The sequence below is a fragment of the Xenopus tropicalis genome, chromosome 7 (genome assembly GCF_000004195.4).
Source record: "Xenopus tropicalis strain Nigerian chromosome 7, UCB_Xtro_10.0, whole genome shotgun sequence".
Classification (NCBI taxonomy): domain Eukaryota; kingdom Metazoa; phylum Chordata; class Amphibia; order Anura; family Pipidae; genus Xenopus; species Xenopus tropicalis.
Window position 1 is genome coordinate 4,415,278 of NC_030683.2, and position 22,443 is coordinate 4,437,720.

At 48.4% G+C, this 22,443-nt stretch overlaps 1 protein-coding gene across 1 annotated transcript in view; it reads left to right on the top strand.

The window, feature by feature from the left end:
• The window catches only part of atrnl1 (attractin like 1), a 424,206-nt gene that overhangs the window by 149,931 nt on the left and 251,832 nt on the right, over positions 1 to 22,443 (top strand). The window contains exon 21 of the mRNA XM_031905726.1: positions 14,695 to 14,861. Within this exon, the coding sequence (XP_031761586.1) occupies positions 14,695 to 14,861 (167 nt within the window). The remainder of the gene's footprint in view (positions 1 to 14,694; positions 14,862 to 22,443) is intronic.

A 22,443-nucleotide genomic window follows, 5' to 3' on the forward strand; every position in this document is an offset into this window, starting at 1 on the left:
TGGCCTTCAGGCTGGGCCCCCTTAGCCCATAACAAGGTTACAGATATATAGAAACATTGGGGTAACAGTCACCCCGCTATAGTTCCAGGGGTACCCAGGGCACAAATAAGCACTCACCCCAAATCCCCCCCTAACTGGCCTTCAGGCTGGGCCCCCTTAGCCCATAACAAGGTTACAGATATATAGAAACATTGGGGTAACAGTCACCCTGCTATAGTTCCAGGGGTACCCAGGGCACAAATAAGCACTCACCCCAAATACCCCCCTAACTGGCCTTCAATTTGATATAGAAACATTGAGAATTTTGCCCTTAATACACTCTAATTGCCCTTCAGACTCACTAACACTGCTTTATGCCCCCCAGGGGCCAAGCCAAATAGTTTGGGAGACACTAAATCTCTTTTTGTTTCATTACAGAACATTACTGTGGGATTTGGTTGGGATTTGCCCCCCGCGTTGCTCCCCGCTCTCCCCTCTGCAGAGCCGCAGATCTCGCTGTGGGTGCGGATCAGGATGCGATGCATTAGGGACTGATTGATGCAGCAGGGATAGAAACACACAGAACATCTCTGGGCTGCGGCAGAAGGGGCTCGCTCAGTACTTGGGGTGCTTTGGACCCCATGTTCTGTATGTGCCCAGGCTCCGCTCTTATCTCCTGGGGATGGGCGGCTGTTGTGCCACGGGTGGATGTATAGTGTTAACTCATGAATGACCGGAGGGAGGGCACATGGTGCTTCCTTTTCTGAAGCCCAAAGTTTCGGGGAGATTATCCAATGGAAGCTGAGACTTAAACGTGGGTGACTATTCTCCCCATAAGCAGCAGTCAGGCCCCATGTAGAGGGCCTATTTCCCAACATTCCCAGTTGGACATTATTGTTTAGGCTACACCCTTTATGTTCTTCTAAACATGGTGTGAGAGACATGAGTCCCACCGCTGCCACCAATTTGTCATGAAAACGACACCTTACATGCAGGTTAGACTAACATCGATACCCAAACATACCATTCATACCATACCAGAACCTGACTGAGCCCTGACCCCAACCCAACTGACCCCCTGTGGGATGGAACCCCAACTGTGAGCCTGACCCCCAACATCACTGCCCAACCTCACTAATGCCCTTGTGGCTGAATGGGAGCAATTCCCAGCAACACTGTTCCACCATCTAGTGGGAACCCTCCCAGAAGGGCAGGGGCAGTTATAGCAGCAAGGGGAGGGGGGACCCAACTGACCCCCTGTGGGATGGAAACCCGACTGTGAGCCTGACCCCCAACATCACTGCCCAACCTGACTAATGCTCTTGTGGCCGGATGGGAGCAATTCCCAGCAACACTGTTCCACCATCTAGTGGGAACCCTCCCAGAAGGGCAGGGGCAGTTATAGCAGCAAGGGGAGGGGCAACCCAACTGACCCCCTGTGGGATGGAACCCCGACTGTGAGCCTGACCCCCAACATTACTGCCCAACCTCACTAATGCTCTTGTGGCCAAATGGGAGCAATTCCCAGCAACACTGTTCCACCATCTAGTGGGAACCCTCCCAGAAGGGCAGGGGCAGTTATAGCAGCAAGGGGAGGGGCAACCCAACTGACCCCCTGTGGGATGGAACCCCGACTGTGAGCCTGACCCCCAACATCACTGCCCAACCTCACTAATGCCCTTGTGGCTGAATGGGAGCAACTCCCAGCAACACTGTTCCAACATCTAGTGGGAACCTTCCCAGAAGGGCAGGGGCAGTTATAACATCAAGGGGAGGGGCAATTTCATATTAATGCCCTTGGCTTGGGAATGGGATGACGTGACATACTATTGGCCATAGAGTCTGATTCATATTCCTTCAGAAACTAAGGCATTTCATGTTTGCCCATTATTAAATCCACTCCCATAATGCACTGTTGAAAGCAGGGATAACCAATAGCCTCATACTGTATTGTCTAGGGGCATCAATATGGCAGCTCCCACCCGCATTCACAAATACAATCTATACCCCCATACTGTACGGTCAGTTTTAGGATAAAACACAGGAAGGTGATACCATATATATAAAAAAGATGTATTTTTCCTTGAGCAAAGACACATTTTTACATTTATAGTAACGGCAGATGGCTGAGGGAGCAGAGAATGGATCCCTGTTCTGAAGATAAAGTCTGGGTGATGGATGAATTATACAGGAGAGAAAGTACCCGGCGCTTGTAAAAAGGATACAGTAATAGCGGAACGGGCAGCGTTATGGGCCGGCTGAGAACTCCCATAAATCACAGTATCCATTTACTGGTGCGGGGGGTGCGGGGAGTCTCTCGCGGGGGGTGCGGGGAGTCTTGCAGGGAGTCTCTCGTGGGGGGTGCGGGGAGTGCCAACGTACAGTATTGAGCCCATCGCACGGAATGGATGCAACTTAATTGCTTATTGAGATTTCCCTGTGATTTCACAAACCCAATTAGCTCAGGCAATGAGCAGCTCAATAACGAATGGGTCCCGTGCCACGGAATGTTCCATTTGCTGCACGGGAAGGTGATGCTTTCATTCTCCTTCCTTAATATGTTCTTGGAGTTTAGAAGCGAACGTTAACCCACGAGGAGTACGGAACAGCCACGTGTAATGGAGGATAATGGGTTGGCTCACATTCTACTGTGCCCTTGGCACCCCGTCCTCTAGTCAATAAGCTTCCAGCCCCACCCTCTCCTTTCCTTAGCTCCTCCATTGTCTTTAGCCCCAACACCCTCAGCCTCCAGTCCCAACACCCCCAGCCTTCAGCCTCACAATCTACAATCTGCCTCACTTTAGATTGTAAGCTCACTGGGGCAGGGACTGATGGGAATGGGATAGGGACCTTAGATTGTAAGCTCACTGGGGCAGGGACTGATGGGAATGGGATAGGGACCTTAGATTGTAAGCTCACTGGGGCAGGGGCTGATGGGAATGGGATAGGGACCTTAGATTGTAAGCTCACTGGGGCAGGGGCTGATGGGAATGGGATAGGGACCTTAGATTGTAAGCTCACTGGGGCAGGGGCTGATGGGAATGGGATAGGGACCTTAGATTGTAAGCTCACTGGGGCAGGGGCTGATGGGAATGGGATAGGGACCTTAGATTGTAAGCTCACTGGGGCAGGGGCTGATGGGAATGGATAGGATTGCTGATTAGATTAAGCTCACATGATGGGAATGGGATAGACCTTAGATTGTAAGCTCAGGGCAGGGCTGATGGGGAATGGGACCTTAGATTGTAAGCTCAAGGGCTGATGGGAATGGCCTTAGATTGTAAGCTCACTGGGGCAGGGGCTGCCCTTAGATGTAAGCTCACCTGATGTCTCACTGGGGCAGGGACTGAGGAATGGCAGAACTCACTGGGGGGGGGGGGGGGGTGATGATAGGGAATCAGGGATGACTTTTAATCACTGTTAGATTGTAAGCTCACTGGTGATGGGAATCAGATCTCACTCTAATTTGGGTCCTGACTCCCTTTAATTAGAGTTCCCCCCCGAGAGAACTGCGGCTCCAAAATCCTATTACTGGAACAGCAAAACTCACGTATTATTGGCTGGGGGTGGATTTAATCAGTGTGCAGCCAATCACCATGCGAGGAGAGCCCTGGGCTTTCATTCCTAATGTTAACCCTTTGCACTCTGGGGAGGCATTTTTGTTTAAGGTGGGGTGGGCGGCTGTGCGTTATTGGTCCAAATGCACTAAACGATACAGTGGGGATGTGCAGCTCTCCAGTTTGGAATTGGAACTATCTGGTTGCTAGGGTCCAAATTACCTTAGCAACCAGAGACTTGCTAAGGTAGAGTTGCAATGACTGACAGGAGAGGATCTTAATAGAAAGATAAGGAATAAAAAGTAACAATAACAATAAAACTGGAGCCTCACAGAGCAATAGGGTTTGGCTGCCGGGGTCAGTTATCCTGTTGCTAGGGTCCAAATTACCTTAGCAACCAGAGACTTGCTAAGGTAGAGTTGCAATGACTGACAGGAGAGGATCTTAATAGAAAGATAAGGAATAAAAAGTAACAATAACAATAAAACTGGAGCCTCACAGAGCAATAGGGTTTGGCTGCCGGGGTCAGTGACCCCCATTTGAAAGCTGCAAAGAGTCGAATACTTCAAAAACTGTACAAAATAAATAATGAAGACCAACTGAAAAGTTGCTTAGAATTGGCCGTTCTACAACATACCAAAAGTTAAAGATGAACCTTTAAAGTAGGTAGGGCTTACGGATGACAATGGGTGCCGGCGGCAGAAACAAAGAAGCCGTAAGATAAAATCCGTGCGTCGCGCTCTGATTGGCTCCCCGTGCCGCTGCCCGTGCCGGAGACACATATCATTTGAAATCGCAGCTGAATACTCTGTCAATGTTCATTTTGTCTCAATGTGAAATGTCCTCTGTCTTATTTTTTAATAACCCGAGCCGAGTGCCGCTTCCCGAGTGTCATTTTCTCCCAAACAAATGGCGGCGGGGTTTCATGGCGCGGAATGAGACGGAGGCTTTTATTGACTGGAGTGGGCAGATGCCGTCTGACATTCATAATTCATGGGGATGGTCTGACAGGAGAGACGTGAGGCACATAATCACATCGGGGCCCCATGTATGGGCTCTAGCTGCCGCCTCTAACCGTCACATTAGGGTTATCTGTGCTTCCCTATAGCGCTGCCAGTTATATAAACCGCTATCCCAGAGCAGCCAGCCCCATAGTCTGCCTTAGGGGTCTCCCAATATGACTTCCAGGGGCAACACTACATTATATTGTACAGCTATGGGACCTGTTATCCAGAATGCTCGGGACCTGGGGTTTTCCAAATAAAGGATCTTTCCATAATTTGGATCCAATAGGGCTGTTCTGCCCCAATAAGGGGTAATTATATCTTAGTTGGGATCAAGTACAGGTACTGTTTTATTATTACAGAGAAAAGGGAATCATTTAACCATTAAATAAACCCAATAGGGCTGTTCTGCCCCCAATAAGGGGTAATTATATCTTAGTTGGGATCAAGTACAGGTACTGTTTTATTATTACAGAGAAAAGGGAATCATTTAACCATTAAATAAACCCAATAGGGCTGTTCTGCCCCCAATAAGGGGTAATTATATCTTAGTTGGGATCAAGTACAGGTACTGTTTTATTATTACAGAGAAAAGGGAATCATTTAACCATTAAATAAACCCAATAGGGCTGTTCTGCCCCAATAAGGGGTAATTATATCTTAGTTGGGATCAAGTACAGGTACTGTTTTATTATTACAGAGAAAAGGGAATCATTTAACCATTAAATAAACCCAATAGGGCTGTTCTGCCCCCAATAAGGGGTAATTATATCTTAGTTGGGATCAAGTACAGGTACTGTTTTATTATTACAGAGAAAAGGGAATCATTTAACCATTAAATAAACCCAATAGGGCTGTTCTGCCCCAATAAGGGGTAATTATATCTTAGTTGGGATCAAGTACAGGTACTGTTTTATTATTACAGGGAAAAGGGAATCATTTAACCATTAAATAAACCCAATAGGGCTGTTCTGCCCCCAATAAGGGGTAATTATATCTTAGTTGGGATCAAGTACAGGTACTGTTTTATTATTACAGGGAAAAGGGAATCATTTAACCATTAAATAAACCCAATAGGGCTGTTCTGCCCCAATAAGGGGTAATTATATCTTAGTTGGGATCAAGTACAGGTACTGTTTTATTATTACAGAGAAAAGGGAATCATTTTTAAAAATTGGAATTATTTGCTTATAATGGAGTCTATGGGAGATGGCCTTTCCGTAATTCGGAACTTTCATGATAACAGGTTTCCGGATAAGGGATCCCATACCTGCACTTTCATTTTTTGGTTTTACTGTTCCTTTAAAAGTTACCATTGGTGTCTATTTGTTCTTATTTTTCCCACCGTATTTCTCCGTTTGGATCCATGGGCCCTAAACTCGCGCACGGAATAAATATTTTGCCCTGCGTTTACAACTTGACATTAAATAAACCTCGATCAATAACGCTGCCTTTGCATTCTAACGGCGACTTTCTTTGCTGCGCCGCGGGGAAGCCCCGATGTTTCTTGCATTTAGGATTGAGTCGCACTTTTGTTCGGTTAATGATTTTCTGCCCGAGGTTCCTTGTTTTTAATTCTCTTCTGACTCGAAACAACCGAGCTCTAAATAACGTGGGGCTGCCATAGTCTCTGTAAGAACCCCCTGTAACTGGCCCAATATGGCTCCCCCCACCCTTATGTATAAATACAAATATACAGAGAAGGAATGTTCTGGGCACACAATAAACTGTACCCCCATACTGTACTGTCTAAGGGAAACACTATGGCACCTCCTACCCATATGTATAAATACAAATATACAGAGAGGGAATGTTCTGGGCACACAATAAGCTGTACCCCCATACTGTACTGTCTAAGGGAAACACTATGGCACCCCCTACCCATATGTATAAATACAAATATACAGAGAAGGAATGTTCTGGGCACACAATAAGCTGTACCCCCATACTGTACTGTCTAAGGGAAACACTATGGCACCCCCTACCCATATGTATAAATACAAATATACAGAGAAGGAATGTTCTGGGCACACAATAAGCTGTACCCCCATACTGTACTGTCTAAGGGAAACACTATGGCACCCCCTACCCATATGTATAAATACAAATATACAGAGAGGGAATGTTCTGGGCACACAATAAGCTGTACCCCCATACTGTACTGTCTAAGGGAAACACTATGGCACCCCCTACCCATATGTATAAATACAAATATACAGAGAAGGAATGTTCTGGGCACACAATAAGCTGTACCCCCATACTGTACTGTCTAAGGGAAACACTATGGCACCCCCAACCCATATGTATAAATACAAATATACAGAGAAGGAATGTTCTGGGCACACAATAAGCTGTACCCCCATACTGTACTGTCTAAGGGAAACACTATGGCACCTCCTACCCATATGTATAAATACAAATATACAGAGAAGGAATGTTCTGGGCACACAATAAGCTGTACCCCCATGCTGAGAGGAGGTGTGTGTGTGAGCTCCAGACTGTGAGGGTTTCCCAGGCCCTTTTTGGGTCTGGGAGGAGTGTTTTTTTACCTGCAAACCTTGCAGGTTGTGAGGGTTTCTCTCAGGAGATTTCTTTATTTTTTTTTTCTCCTGCATTTTCCCCAAAAACATTTCCTCCAAAAAATGAGGAAGAAAGTTGTGGTAACTCCGGGTAAAGGAGTGAGGATCTGCCTGAGATCCAGCAGGAAGGCTGCTCCCCCCAATCTGGCAGCAGCGGCTGAGAGCAGTGAGGTGCGCAAGGAGGTGAAGGCCATGGCTAAGAGTGACAAGGAAGGAGAAAGTACCGGCACGTGCGGCGTTCCATCTGTAATGGAGGTCCCTGAGCGAGCGAACACCCTGGACGACCAAGCCGAGGTTACTGCAGAGAGTTGCAGTTCTGCTGCGGAAAATGGCAGTTCTGTTGCTGGGAGCTGCAGTTCAGAGGCAAGCCAGGAAGCTGCTGCAAGGCATGCTGGGACCCAGGAGGGAAGTGCTGCAGGCTGCGAGGCAGCCATGGAGAGTGCTGAGGCCGCAGGCTGTGTGGCTATGGAAGTGGCTGAGGAGGCGCTGAGAGAGAGTTCTGAGACTGCTGCAATGGCCCAGGTAGGAGCAATACACCTGTGTGATGGGGGAGAGACAGCTGCTAGCAATGGCGCTGGGAAGCCAGAGACTGTGGGCTCAGCTGGACCCAATCAGAACCAGATAATCAGGGCCCTGAGAGACATCAGTATTCTGGAGGAGAAAAGGAACATTTTGGAGGGGAGTATAGACAATATGGTGGCTGGACTGGGGGCCCTTAGGGGGGCACAGAGAGCAAAAGCTATTCAAAAAATTGCTTATTTAAATAAAGACTTGGAGGACATTGAAAGTAACATTACCGGGGTTCTGGCAGTTATAGAGCCCTGGAGAGAGCTTTATCATAACCGCAGGAGGTTCCAGGAAATGGAGAGAAACCAACTGAAAAAGGTTTTGAAAGACTCTTTTGCTTTTCCTAAAGGGACTGTGACTCCTGCGGGTGGGAATGGGGGTCCGTCATGTGCGGATTCCTGGGATCCACTGACTAATTCTTTGCCATGCAATAATGTTAATACTGTGAGTGTGTCTGGTGGGAGTGTGCCTCATGTGAGTGGGCAGTGTAACATGGCTGCTGGGAGTACTGGCATAGCTGCTGGGAGTACTGGCATGGCTGCTGGGAGTACTCATATGGCTGCTGGGAGTGCTGGTATAGCTGCTGGGAGTACTCATATGGCTGCTGGGAGTACTGGTATAGCTGCTGGGAGTACTCATATGGCTGCTGGGAGTGCTGGTATGGCTGCTGGGAGTACTCATACGGCTACTGGGAGTACTGACATGGCTACTGGGAGTACTGGCGCGGCTGCTGGGAGTACTCATATGGCTGCTGGGAGTACTGGCATGGCTGCTGGGAGTACTGACATGGCTGCTGGGAGTACTAATATGGCTGCAGGGAGTACTGACATGGTTGCACCATTGACTGATAAAACCGTATGTGATGCTGCAGCAAGAGTGGGTGAAAGTGGTGCCACAGAGGGTGCAGGGAATCCCCCTGTAAATACCGAGAGTGAAGGGGCACAAGGGAGGAGAGGTGCCTGGGACGGTAAGAGACTGTTTCAGCAGAATGTCTCTATGGCGGGTGAGAGTGCGGCCAGTAGGAGGAAGAATGTAGTGAAGATCAAGTGGGAGAAGGAGAGGGGTGAGTTCCCGGGGCGCAGGTTTGTGGGCAGGAATCTCATCAAACAGTCCCTGGGTTTTACCCCTGCAGACGTAAGTGGGCTGATAAGTGTCACAGACACTGAGTTTGATCTTGGCTTCAAACTGTCTCAGGGGTTGGATGATTTCTGGCGCAGGTATGAGGGTAAAAAAGGTGCCCCAGAGTGGGAGGGGTTTAGGGTGACCCCAGTCTCCAGGCCCGACACCAAGACAGTCACCATCATGTTTAAGACTGAGTCTGTGCACCCGGATGACGTGCTGATCTGGCTAAAGAGACAGTGCACCGTTCTGTCCCCCTTCACCCCACTGTATGATGAGGAGGGTTTCTGGGTAGGAGGTTGGAAGGTGCAGGTCAAACTGCACATGAATCTCCATGTCCCCAAGCACCTCCCCAATTCCTTTTTTATTGGGAAGGACAGGGGCGTTTGTTTCTACCCCCGGCCAACCCAGGGTGTGCTTCAAGTGCGGATCAAACAGGCACTTTGCAGTTAAATGCACAGTTCTAAAGTGCGCCCTCTGTGGTGAGACTGGGCACCCCAGTAAGGAATGCCAGAAAATCCGCTGCAATTTGTGCTTGAAGTTAGGCCACGCCCACAGCTCTTGCCCCGACGCATGGCACAATATGGTGGCAGAATGTTCTAATTTGGAGGAGGAAATGAGCCTCTCAATGGAACTTCTGGAGGAAGGGGATCAAACCTCAGAGGTAGTGGAACCAGAGAGGGAGGCTGTGCAGCCTGAATCCTCTGCCCCAGTTACTAAGGTGATGGGTGGGGCACAAGGGAGGTTACCCAAGGGGAACAGTGGGAAAAAGGAAGGAGAGCAGAGGGTCAGTAAGCCTAGAGGAGAAGGGGAGTGGAGTGTGGCGGGGGGAAAATCCTCAGAGAAAAATAAAAACATTCCCCCAAAAATGACGGTAGCAACAGACAACAGATTTGTCCTGCCAGATGGTAAAACCTGGGGGGATCTCGCTGAGGAAGAGGAGGAGAGGCTGCGGGAGGAGGAGAGGAAAGAGGAGAGGAAGGCTAGGGCCTTGGCAAAGAAGGACAGGAAAAAAAGAGAGAGAAAAGAGAGTGGGGAGGAGAGTCAGGAGGCAGAGTCCCCAGGGGAGGAGGTGGTGGTTGACCTGGAGGGGGCAGAGAGCACCCCAAAAGTTCAGGTGAAAAGAAGGGGTGATGAAGGGGTTGGTGGTAGGCAGAAGCAAAACAAGACCTAATGATGGATCATCCTATCCCATTCCTTACAGCCAATGTCTGTAGCATTAAGAATAGGAAGACCAGATTTTTGGCTTTTGATTTTTTTTAGAAAGGTGGAGGCTGAAATCCTTTTCTTGCAGGAGACCAGGCTCACAACCAGAAGTGAGATTTTTGAAGCCAAAAGAGATTGGTGGCACGGGCCCTCCTTTTGGTCTATTGCTGAGGAGCCGGCAGGAGGGGTAGGAATACTTTTCAAAAATGTTCAGGGGTTGGAGATTAAAAAAATCATAGAAATCCAGGTTGGGCGTTGTTTGATGCTTGACATTGTATTCCAAGGGAATCTGATCAGATTGATCAATGTGTATGGCCCCCAGGGGCCCTCAGAGAGAAGGGTACTCTTATTAGAGATCAAACCGTACCTGTATACATCAAGTCCAGTCATTTTGGCAGGGGACTTCAACCAAGTCCTGAGGGCAGTAGACAGGACTGGCAGATTCTGTAAATATGAGGGTTCATTTATGAATAAGTTGGCTGAGGATGCGGGTTTAGTAGATGTGGCCACATGGGGGGTCGGGCAGGCAAACATACGTATTTCTGTGGGCAGAGGAGCAGCAGAATAGATATGATTTTTGTTAAGAAAGGTGAATCCTTTACAGAGGTCTGTGAGAAGGCCGTTGAGTTCTCAGATCACTCGGTACTCTCCTTTCTGTATGGTATCCGGAACCAGCCCAAGATTGGGAGGGGTTTATGGAGACTTGATGTAGGTTCCCTGGAAGGAGAACAGGCAGAACAATCTTTTGAGGATCTGCTGCTGGTGCAGATATCAAAGGTTGAGCTGTATGATTCTCTATCTGTATGGTGGGATGCAGCCAAGGATTCTTTCCGGTCCCTCTTCAAGTCTATCTCTTATAAAAAAGGGAGGGAGAAGGAGAGGAGGTACCAGTCCTTGAGAAAGGAGCTAGAGGTCTGTATTTCGGAAGGGGAGGGGGCTGAAAAGCGAAACCGACTCAAGCAACTGATCAGGCAACATCAGTACAGCCGGTACAAGTCTTTGGTTCTGGAAAGAGATTATGGGGCTTCTGTTTGCCCAGATCCTTGCCAGAATTGCAAAGAGGTTGTTGAGAAAAAGCTGGTTGAGGGTCTTTATGACTCCCAGGGTCATTTTCATAAGTCAAGGGAGGGGATCTTGGAAGCCGTTAGATCTTACTATGTTGGGCTTTTCAGGGAAAGAGTTTTGGATAAGGGAAAGACCGAGGCTTTCTTGAAGGCAACCCCAGGTCCCAATACTGATCATTTGGATTTTTCCACTTTGGAAGCAGAAATAACACTGGAAGAGGTGATTCAGGCCATAGACAAACAGCAAAAGAAAAAGGCCCCAGGGCCTGATGGTCTAACAGCAGAGTTTTACAAAAGATTTAAAGACAGACTTGCTCCTGTTCTTGTTGAAGTCTTCAATGAGAGTTTGGAGAAGGGTAGTCTTCCTCCCTCTATGGGATACTCTTCCTTGATCCTGCTTTCAAAGGGGAAGGACTCAAGGCATGTTGAGAATTGGAGGCCCATTGCTCTTCTTAACACTGACAGAAAGATTCTTGCAAGAATTCTCTTTTCAAGGCTAAGTAAGTTTGCTGGCACTTTACTATCTTCCTTTCAGTACTGCACAGTGGAGGGACGTAGCATTTTTGGAGCAGTCCTTACAATAAGAGAGGCCTTAGAGAGGTGCAAAGTCCATAAATGGGGAAAGTATCTTCTGACCTTGGACCAAGCAAAGGCTTTTGATAAAGTTAATCACCAATACCTATGGGCTGCTTTGCTGAAATACGGCATTCCGGGTCAGTTTGTCAGATGGTTACAGACTTTGTATCAAGGGGCAAGAAGCTTTCCATTGATTAATGGTTGGAGAGGCAAAGACTTTGAGGTGGGAGCAGGGGTAAGACAGGGGTGCCCTCTCAGTCCACTTTTGTATGTGTTTGCTCTGGACCCTTTCCTAAGAGCATTACAGCATAGTGCATTGGAGGGTGTTCGGTTTCCCTTGAGTCAGCCCTTTAAGTTAGTAGCCTACGCGGATGATGTGACCATTGTTCTGTCTAGACCAGAGGAGGCGTCTATGGTAATGGAGCACATCAGAAGCTACTCAGAGGCCTCTGGGTCTCTTGTCAACCAAGAAAAATCGGAAGCTTTTTGGGTCTTAGAGGAAGAGCCGGGTTTCCAACTAAAAGACTTCCCTGTAGCCCCAGAGAGGATTAAGATCTTGGGTGTAAAATTTGGGAAGGGCGATGATGCAAAGGCAAATTGGGATGAGAAACTGAATGCCTGTGCAGCAAAGGTTCAGCGATGGAAGGCTTGGAGGCTGACCTATAGGGAAAGGATTAACGTTATCAAGTCTTTCTTGGTCCCTCTGCTTCTGTTTGTCTCTCATATCTTCTTGTTGCCAGAATCTTTCTACGCAAGAGTCCACAGTCTGTTCTTCCAAATGCTCTGGGGGAGCAGACTGAACCCAGTTAAAAGGGGAGTAACTTTCCTGCAGAGAAAGGAGGGAGGTTTGGGCATGCTGTGGCCCGGTGGCTTTCTTCTGTGTCATATTCCTCAAATGTAACCTTGGGGGTATGGCTCAGGGGAACGACTCTCTGTGGGAGAGCAGTATTAGGGCCTGGGTATCGCCTTTTATCAAGGACTGGCTGCTCAATGATAGGCTGAAGAGTGTCCGGATAAGAGGAGGTTGTGTCCCACCCCATGTAGCTCAGGCCTTGAAGCTCATTAGGAAGTGGCACATAGGGTTGGAGGAACTCAAGTCTGCCCCTAGGAAAAACATTTATTTCAGGATTTTGGAGGTTTTCTTTTGTGTTCCCCTTGCTCTGAGAGACTGCACGAGCGAGACCCTGGCTCTGAGCCTAAAGTTCCTAAACAGTAAGAGACTGCCCAAAAAGTTTCAGGATAACGCTTGGCTCTCCCTCCAGGGGAAACTGTTTGTCAGGGGGAACCTACGGTATCTGAATGTGGGGGACAGGGAATGCCCCTGGGGCTGTGGCACGGATGAGACCCAGGAGCACTTTCTGTTAGACTGTGTCATTACCAAGAGCCTCAAATCTTCCCTGGCAAATACTTTACAGTTGGGTTTTTTGGAGAACTTGAATTATACGGAGATGGCGTACGGGATAGTGGGGCGTGAGTGTGCTGGCGCGGTAACTACGGAAACCCTGTATCTTATAATATCTGTTATGCGCTATTATCTGTGGCATATGCGCTGCAAGTTAACCCTCAGTCAGAAGAGAGAAGCAGTGGGGCAAGTCACAGGGGCAATTGTAAGGGAACTTGCTTTCATTAAATCCAGAGAGACTGAGCGAAAGGCAGAGAATGTTGCACTCTGGGTAAATGTACATTTTCATTTGTGATTCTTCTTTGCTTCTGAATTTCATTGAGTAATAATGTGATGCATTTTTGTTTGCTTTTCTGTTTCTGAAATGTTTATATTTTACTTGTAATGTTTTTACTTTCAATAAAATCCCTACCCATATGTATAAATACAAATATACAGAGAAGGAATGTTCTGGGCACACAATAAGCTTTACCCCCATACTGTACTGTCTAAGGGAAACACTATGGCACCTCCTACCCATATGTATAAATACAAATATACAGAGAAGGAATGTTCTGGGCACACAATAAGCTGTACCCCCATACTGTACTGTCTAAGGGAAACACTATGGCACCCCCTACCCATATGTATAAATAAAAATATACAGAGAAGGAATGTTCTGGGCACACAATAAGCTGTACCCCCATACTGTACTGTCTAAGGGAAACACTATGGCACCTCCTACCCATATGTATAAATACAAATATACAGAGAAGGAATGTTCTGGGCACACAATAAGCTGTACCCCCATACTGTACTGTCTAAGGGAAACACTATGGCACCCCCTACCCATATGTATAAATACAAATATACAGAGAAGGAATGTTCTGGGCACACAATAAGCTGTACCCCCATACTGTACTGTCTAAGGGAAACACTATGGCACCTCCTACCCATATGTATAAATACAAATATACAGAGAAGGAATGTTCTGGGCACACAATAAGCTGTACCCCCATACTGTACTGTCTAAGGGAAACACTATGGCACCCCCTACCCATATGTATAAATACAAATATACAGAGAAGGAATGTTCTGGGCACACAATAAGCTGTACCCCCATACTGTACTGTCTAAGGGAAACACTATGGCACCCCCTACCCATATGTATAAATACAAATATACAGAGAAGGAATGTTCTGGGCACACAATAAGCTGTACCCCCATACTGTACTGTCTAAGGGAAACACTATGGCACCCCTACCCATATGTATAAATACAAATATACAGAGAAGGAATGTTCTGGGCACACAATAAGCTGTACCCCCATACTGTACTGTCTAAGGGAAACACTATGGCCGCTCCTTCTGTATAGAAGACTACAGACTACAGGGGCTGGTATCTGTATAAGAAGTGATATTAATCCTACAGTATCTGTGTTGGCTGCAGCGTCCCTGCCCCATCGCTTACTCAGCAGAGCAGTTGCACCGGGTTGGGGGGGGGATGTCGGGGGGTTGTTATTGATGAGCCCTTACAGGCTAGATTAGCACAGTGATGATTCTGCACCGTGATTTATATTATATTCCTTTATCTTTTTTCATGCTCATTTGATAGCTGCCCGAGGATTAATGATAATCTTATAATTGTTTCCATTGGTATCAGCGATGCTGCTCTGTACGGATTATTGTGGCGCGGGGGTTATGGCAGAGATGGACGAGCAGCCTGGGATTTTATTTCCTCTCCACTCCAAACTTTCATCTCTTACTGCTCCATTATATGTGCGGCCAGAGACGCCCCCCCCCATCTGCACTCGGGAAATGAGAGATTATTCCTGACTCCAATAAGAAATAAAATTCAAATGTTTTACATATTCTCGTTACTGAATTAAATGTATTACACACAGTGCGTCCGGCCAGGGCCTCAGTGTTTCCTATGGAATGTGCGTTTGTTTGAGATCTGCCTGTAGGGGGCGCTGTAGGCAAACTGGATGTAAAATGCCCTAAACAGGGTTGGATCCCAACTGGGCCAGCCTTTCCCCATAACTGAGCCCATTCCCTTTATCAGCTTAGTCGCTCTTCCCTGTACTTTCTCTATTTCATTACTGCCCCCCCTTATATATTTATATATAGTGCCCCCCCCTTAACTGCCCCCCCCCCCCAGTGTAACCAATCCCAACTGGGCCAGCCTTTCCCCATAACTGAGCCCATTCCCTTTATCAGCTTAGTCGCTCTTCCCTGTACTTTCTCTATTTCATTACTGCCCCCCCTTATATATTTATATATAGTGACCCCCCCTTAACTACCCCTTCCCCAGTGTAACCAATCCCAACTGGGCCAGCCTTTCCCCATAACTGAGCCCATTCCCTTTATCAGCTTAGTCGCTCTTCCCTGTACTTTCTCTATTTCATTACTGCCCCCCCTTATATATTTATATATAGTGACCCCCCCCCTTAACTGCCCCCCCCCCCCCCCAGTGTAACCAATCCCAACTGGGCCAGCCTTTCCCCATAACTGAGCCCATTCCCTTTATCAGCTTAGTCGCTCTTCCCTGTACTTTCTCTATTTCATTACTGCCCACCCTTATATATTTATATATAGTGACCCCCCCCCCTTAACTGCCCCTTCCCCAGTGTAACCAATCCCAACTGGGCCAGCCTTTCCCCATAACTGAGCCCATTCCCTTTATCAGCTTAGTCGCTCTTCCCTGTACTTTCTCTATTTCATTACTGCCCCCCCTTATATATTTATATATAGTGACCCCCCCCCCCTTAACTGCCCCCCCCCCCAGTGTAACCAATCCCAACTGGGCCAGCCTTTCCCCATAACTGAGCCCATTCCCCTTTATCAGCTTAGTCGCTCTTCCCTGTACTTTCTCTATTTCATTACTGCCCCCCCTTATATATTTATATATAGTGACCCCCCCCTTAACTGCCCCTTCCCCAGTGTAACCAATCCCAACTGGGCCAGCCTTTCCCCATAACTGAGCCCATTCCCTTTATCAGCTTAGTCGCTCTTCCCTGTACTTTCTCTATTTCATTACTGCCCCCCCCTTATATATTTATATATAGTGACCCCCCCCTTAACTGCCCCTTCCCCAGTGTAACCAATCCCAACTGGGCCAGCCTTTCCCCATAACTGAGCCCATTCCCTTTATCAGCTTAGTCGCTCTTCCCTGTACTTTCTCTATTTCATTACTGCCCCCCCTTATATATTATATATAGTGACCCCCCCTTAACTGCCCCCCCCCCCCCCCCAGTGTAACCAATCCCAACTGGGCCAGCCTTTCCCCATAACTGAGCCCATTCCCTTTATCAGCTTAGTCGCTCTTCCCTGTACTTTCTCTATTTCATTACTGCCCCCCCTTATATATTTATATATAGTGACCCCCCCCCCCTTAACTGCCCCTTCCCCAGTGTAACCAATCCCAACTGGGCCAGCCTTTCCCCATAACTGAGCCCATTCCCTTTATCAGCTTAGTCGCTCTTCCCTGTACTTTCTCTATTTCATTACTGCCCCCCCTTATATATTTATATATAGTGACCCCCCCTTAACTGCCCCTTCCCCAGTGTAACCAATCCCAACTGGGCCAGCCTTTCCCCATAACTGAGCCCATTCCCTTTATCAGCTTAGTCGCTCTTCCCTGTACTTTCTCTATTTCATTACTGCCCCCCCTTATATATTTATATATAGTGACCCCCCCTTAACTGCCCCCCCCCCCCCCAGTGTAACCAATCCCAACTGGGCCAGCCTTTCCCCATAACTGAGCCCATTCCCTTTATCAGCTTAGTCGCTCTTCCCTGTACTTTCTCTATTTCATTACTGCCCCCCCTTATATATTTATATATAGTGACCCCCCCTTAACTGCCCCCCCCCCCCCCAGTGTAACCAATCCCAACTGGGCCAGCCTTTCCCCATAACTGAGCCCATTCCCTTTATCAGCTTAGTCGCTCTTCCCTGTACTTTCTCTATTTCATTACTGCCCCCCCTTATATATTTATATATAGTGACCCCCCCCCTTAACTGCCCCTTCCCCAGTGTAACCAATCCCAACTGGGCCAGCCTTTCCCCATAACTGAGCCCATTCCCTTTATCAGCTTAGTCGCTCTTCCCTGTACTTTCTCTATTTCATTACTGCCCCCCTTATATATTTATATATAGTGACCCCCCCTTAACTGCCCCCCCCCCAGTGTAACCAATCCCAACTGGGCCAGCCTTTCCCCATAACTGAGCCCATTCCCTTTATCAGCTTAGTCGCTCTTCCCTGTACTTTCTCTATTTCATTACTGCCCCCCCTTATATATTTATATATAGTGACCCCCCTTAACTGCCCCCCCCCCAGTGTAACCAATCCCAACTGGGCCAGCCTTTCCCCATAACTGAGCCCATTCCCTTTATCAGCTTAGTCGCTCTTCCCTGTACTTTCTCTATTTCATTACTGCCCCCCTTATATATTTATATATAGTGACCCCCCCTTAACTGCCCCCCCCCAGTGTAACCAATCCCAACTGGGCCAGCCTTTCCCCATAACTGAGCCCATTCCCTTTATCAGCTTAGTCGCTCTTCCCTGTACTTTCTCTATTTCATTACTGCCCCCCCTTATATATTTATATATAGTGACCCCCCCTTAACTGCCCCCCCCCAGTGTAACCAATCCCAACTGGGCCAGCCTTTCCCCATAACTGAGCCCATTCCCTTTATCAGCTTAGTCGCTCTTCCCTGTACTTTCTCTATTTCATTACTGCCCCCCCTTATATATTTATATATAGTGACCCCCCCCCCTTAACTGCCCCTTCCCCAGTGTAACCAATCCCAACTGGGCCAGCCTTTCCCCATAACTGAGCCCATTCCCTTTATCAGCTTAGTCGCTCTTCCCTGTACTTTCTCTATTTCATTACTGCCCCCCCTTATATATTTATATATAGTGACCCCCCTTAACTGCCCCCCCCCAGTGTAACCAATCCCAACTGGGCCAGCCTTTCCCCATAACTGAGCCCATTCCCTTTATCAGCTTAGTCGCTCTTCCCTGTACTTTCTCTATTTCATTACTGCCCCCCCTTATATATTTATATATAGTGACCCCCCCTTAACTGCCCCCCCCCAGTGTAACCAATCCCAACTGGGCCAGCCTTTCCCCATAACTGAGCCCATTCCCTTTATCAGCTTAGTCGCTCTTCCCTGTACTTTCTCTATTTCATTACTGCCCCCCCTTATATATTTATATATAGTGACCCCCCCTTAACTGCCCCCCCCCAGTGTAACCAATCCCAACTGGGCCAGCCTTTCCCCATAACTGAGCCCATTCCCTTTATCAGCTTAGTCGCTCTTCCCTGTACTTTCTCTATTTCATTACTGCCCCCCCTTATATATTTATATATAGTGACCCCCCCTTAACTGCCCCTTCCCCAGTGTAACCAATACCACAGATAGATTAGTGTTCCACAGTTAGATAAGTGTTCCATTGTATTACATTGGATCACACTAGATCACATTGGATCATACTGGATCACTAAATCACATGATTGGTAGAGGATTTGATGCTGTTAGGTTATTGCTCTAGGAAATCCCATGTAACACCCTCACTATAGGGGTTTCCACTCTATATTTTCCCTGAATTCCCCTTCATACTAAAATCAATTGCACTTCCCCTTTAAAATAATAATAGCTGCTAAATAGAAGGAAATGATGGGATGATATCATTCCTCTAATATTGTTTTTATTTGGCATCAGATAAGGTTTCACGCTTTATGGCTTTTGGGTGATAAATTCTAATGAAATTATTGCTGTGGTTTTTTTTTATTAAATCCAAAGGCTAAAGGTCATTCCCACTTGGGCGGAGCCTGAAGTCTTGGGTGTTCCGGCGCCGGTACATTCCGGTCCCTAACTCGGTGTATAAGGGGCTGCATGTTTGCCATGAAAATGGGCGAGGTGCCCCCAGTTCTATTCTGTTCTGTTGCCCAGTCACTAATTATTGATTTCTCATCCTTCCTGGCAGAGAAAGGGTTACAGTCCTGGCAGAGAAAGGGTTACAGTCCTGGCAGAGAAAGGGTTAAAGTCCTGGCAGAGAAAGGGTTACAGTCCTGGCAGAAAAAGGGTTGCAGTCCTGGCAGAGAAAGGGTTACAGTCCTGGCAGAAAAAGGGTTGCAGTCTTGGCAGAGAAAGGGTTACAGTCCTGGCAGAGAAAGGGTTACAGTCCTGGCAGAGAAAGGGTTCCAGTCCTGGCAGAAAAGGGTTCCAGTCCTGGCAGAAAAGGGTTCCAGTCCTGGCAGAAAAGGGTTCCAGTCCTGGCAGAGAAAGGGTTCCAGTCCTGGCAGAGAAAGGGTTCCAGTCCTGGCAGAGAAAGGGTTCCAGACCTGGCAGAGAAAGGGTTACAGTCATGGCAGAGAAAGGGTTACAGTCCTTGCAGAGAAAGGGTTCCAGACCTGGCAGAGAAAGGGTTCCAGTCCTGGCAGAGAAAGGGTTCCAGTCCTGGCAGAGAAAGGGTTCCAGTCCTGGCAGAGAAAGGGTTACAGTCCTGGCAGAGAAAGGGTTCCAGTCCTGGCAGAGAAAGGGTTCCAGTCCTGGCAGGGAAAGGGTTACAGTCCTGGCAGAGAAAGGGTTCCAGACCTGGCAGGGAAAGGGTTACAGACCTGGCAGGGAAAGGGTTCCAGTCCTGGCAGGGAAAGGGTTACAGTCCTGGCAGAGAAAGGGTTCCAGTCCTGGCAGAGAAAGGGTTCCAGTCCTGGCAGGGAAAGGGTTCCAGTCCTGGCAGAGAAAGGGTTACAGTCCTGGCAGAGAAAGGGTTCCAGTCCTGGCAGAGAAAGGGTTCCAGTCCTGGCAGGGAAAGGGTTACAGTCCTGGCAGAGAAAGGGTTCCAGTCCTGGCAGAGAAAGGGTTACGGGGCAGACTGAGCCTCCCATAATGGGGCTGTTAGTTTTAACACTAAGATGTATATAAAATGGCCGCCCTGGGCAATCGATGGGGAGATCAATAGGAGCTACATAAAAGCAGGAGATGGGGGGGGGGAATGACACGGTTCTGTCGGGTCCGTCTGGCTGGGCTGGCACAGCGCCAATTCGGCCCGGGCACAGGCGGCTGCGCTCACCGCAAATATTTGCTTTCATGAATGTGTTTGATCTCCCTGAATATCCGGCCGCTTAACATCCAGCCCAGTGGGGAGATAAGTGGGGAGACTGGGGGAGCAGAACCTTTCCAATTAGCCAGACATGTTCCTCGGGGGGATCTCTCAGCCCCCCACTTATCCTCTAGTGAGTGTCTGTGCCGGCATTGGCTCCCGTAGCCATGCTGCTGCTTTATACAACCCTCTGTGGGGGTACAGCCCCCCGAAACCTCCCTCGCTCTCATCTAAAGCTGTGAGAGCCAGATGCCCCTGTGCCTCGGTGCCGGTATTACTGTGCCTGGCATCTCCGCACTGTATGGCATCGCCGGGCATTCTGTAGCCGGGCAGCAGCTCTGGGAAAGTTCTGCCAATGAGTTGGAAGGAGGGAAAGTCACAGGTTTGTGAATTTGGGCAGAAGGGCAGGTACTTGGTGCCCAATGGGTGAGCCGTGCAGCTGCGGGCGGGGCAGATTGGCCACTGTTGGCCGGTGAGGGAATCCCATTAGGAAGGAGGAGACAATAGTCCAGGTGGGATATGATAAGGGAGTGCATGGGGCTTCTGCCTGCATCGTGACTAAGGGAATGGCTGGTTCTGATTATAAAGCCCAGATGGAGCGGGCAGGGATTGGCAGGGGGGGTGCATTATGGGAAAGTGAGAGATAGGAGCCAAATGGGAGAGTCTGGCAGCCGGGCCCCCGGCACTCGTGTGACTGAGAGTTCAGGGATGGGAAAGGAAGGAGTGTGGGGCGGGGGAGGCGTTTCATGGCACAGTGTGGCCCCCAAGCACAGTCGGTCCAATTGGCCTAAGGCCGGTTCTGGGAGGAGGGCCCCAAGGATGGAATATTCTGTAGCACATCTCGCACGGATTGATTTCATCGAGCTTAGAAATTAGTATTTTGAGTTTGTTTTTAGCCAGAAGGTTTTCGAAAATGACTTGTTGGTTTTCATAGGGGGCAGTGTCCCCATTAAAGGGGAAGGAAAGGTACAAACTCAGTCGCTTTATCAGAAAGGTCTGTGTAAATACAGCCATAAGCACTCACAGTCCTCTATCCAAAGAAACACTGGATTGCTTGTCTTCTTTTTTGTCACTTGTTCTTTTGTGTCAGACTTCCTGCTCTCAGAAAAATCCTTCAGGGCACAGCACAAGTCTGCTCAGTTTGCTCCTCTCTCCCCCCCCCATCTCCTCCTCCCTCTCCCATCTCTCCTCTCTCCCCCTCCCCTCTCTCCTCCCTGCTGTGTTATCTGAGCTACCAGCTCATATTCATTAATCTGGGGGTACGTAAAGGGTTAAAGCCTTTGGGGGCCCCAGAAGGGCAGCCAGAAGGTCTGGGTCAGAGGGGCCCATCAGGCTTGGGGCCCACTGGGTTTATTATCAGTGTAACCCTCAATCTAACCCTGAGTGGCCATGGTGTAATGACCAGGCCCCCAGTGCAACAAGAGGACGGAGGGCAGAGGGGGGACAATGTAGGTTGGGGGGGGGGCCTGTCCAGAGGGTGGGGGGGTCAGTTTTAAAGTAGATGGCTAATCCAGAGGGTGGGCCCATCCAAAGTAAAGTGCAGCTGTTCCATGTTTGTTCCTCTCTCAGAAATATCCTTCAAGGCACAGCACAAGTCTGCTCAGTTTGTTCCTCTCTCCCCCTCCCTTCTCCTCTTCCCCTCCCATCTCTCCCCCTCTCTTCTCCTCCTCCCATCTCTCCTCTCTCTCCCTCCCCTCTCTGCTGTGTAATCTGAGCTACCAGCTCATATTCATTAATTTGGGGGTATGTAAAGGGTTAAAGCCTTTGGGGGCCCCCAATGCTAGTACTTCTGTCCCTTCTCTCAGGCTGTAGACTGCTTTCCCTCCAATTACAACGCTATTGGTGCATTTAGGAAAGCCAATAACAAATAAGAACCAGGTTCCCGTTTCGCACTATAAAGCGACTTTTGTTATCCGCTCTGAACTTCTAGCAAATTCCGTGACAGGCGCGGCCCGTGAGTTATAATTATTGAGATAAAGAGTCACGTGACCACGCGCCGGAGCCGCCGGCCTCTCGCGCCACAAATAACCCCCCCCCCCATGCGTCCAGGGAATTTACTATTTGTGATGTTGATCTGAACTGAGAGAGAAGCCAGAGAATTAGATGCGTTTGCCCCCGACAAAGACACCGCGTCTATTAATCTAAATGCAATTCCCCCAGCCGCCCCGCGGCGCTCCCCTGTCTCCGCAGAACAAAGAGCAGCCATTGGCCGGGGCCATTAATAATTCACGCGGAGACCCTATTATTTCACATTTCCATTCCCGCCGTAACAAGGATTTACCTTCCGTAGAAATTAATAAG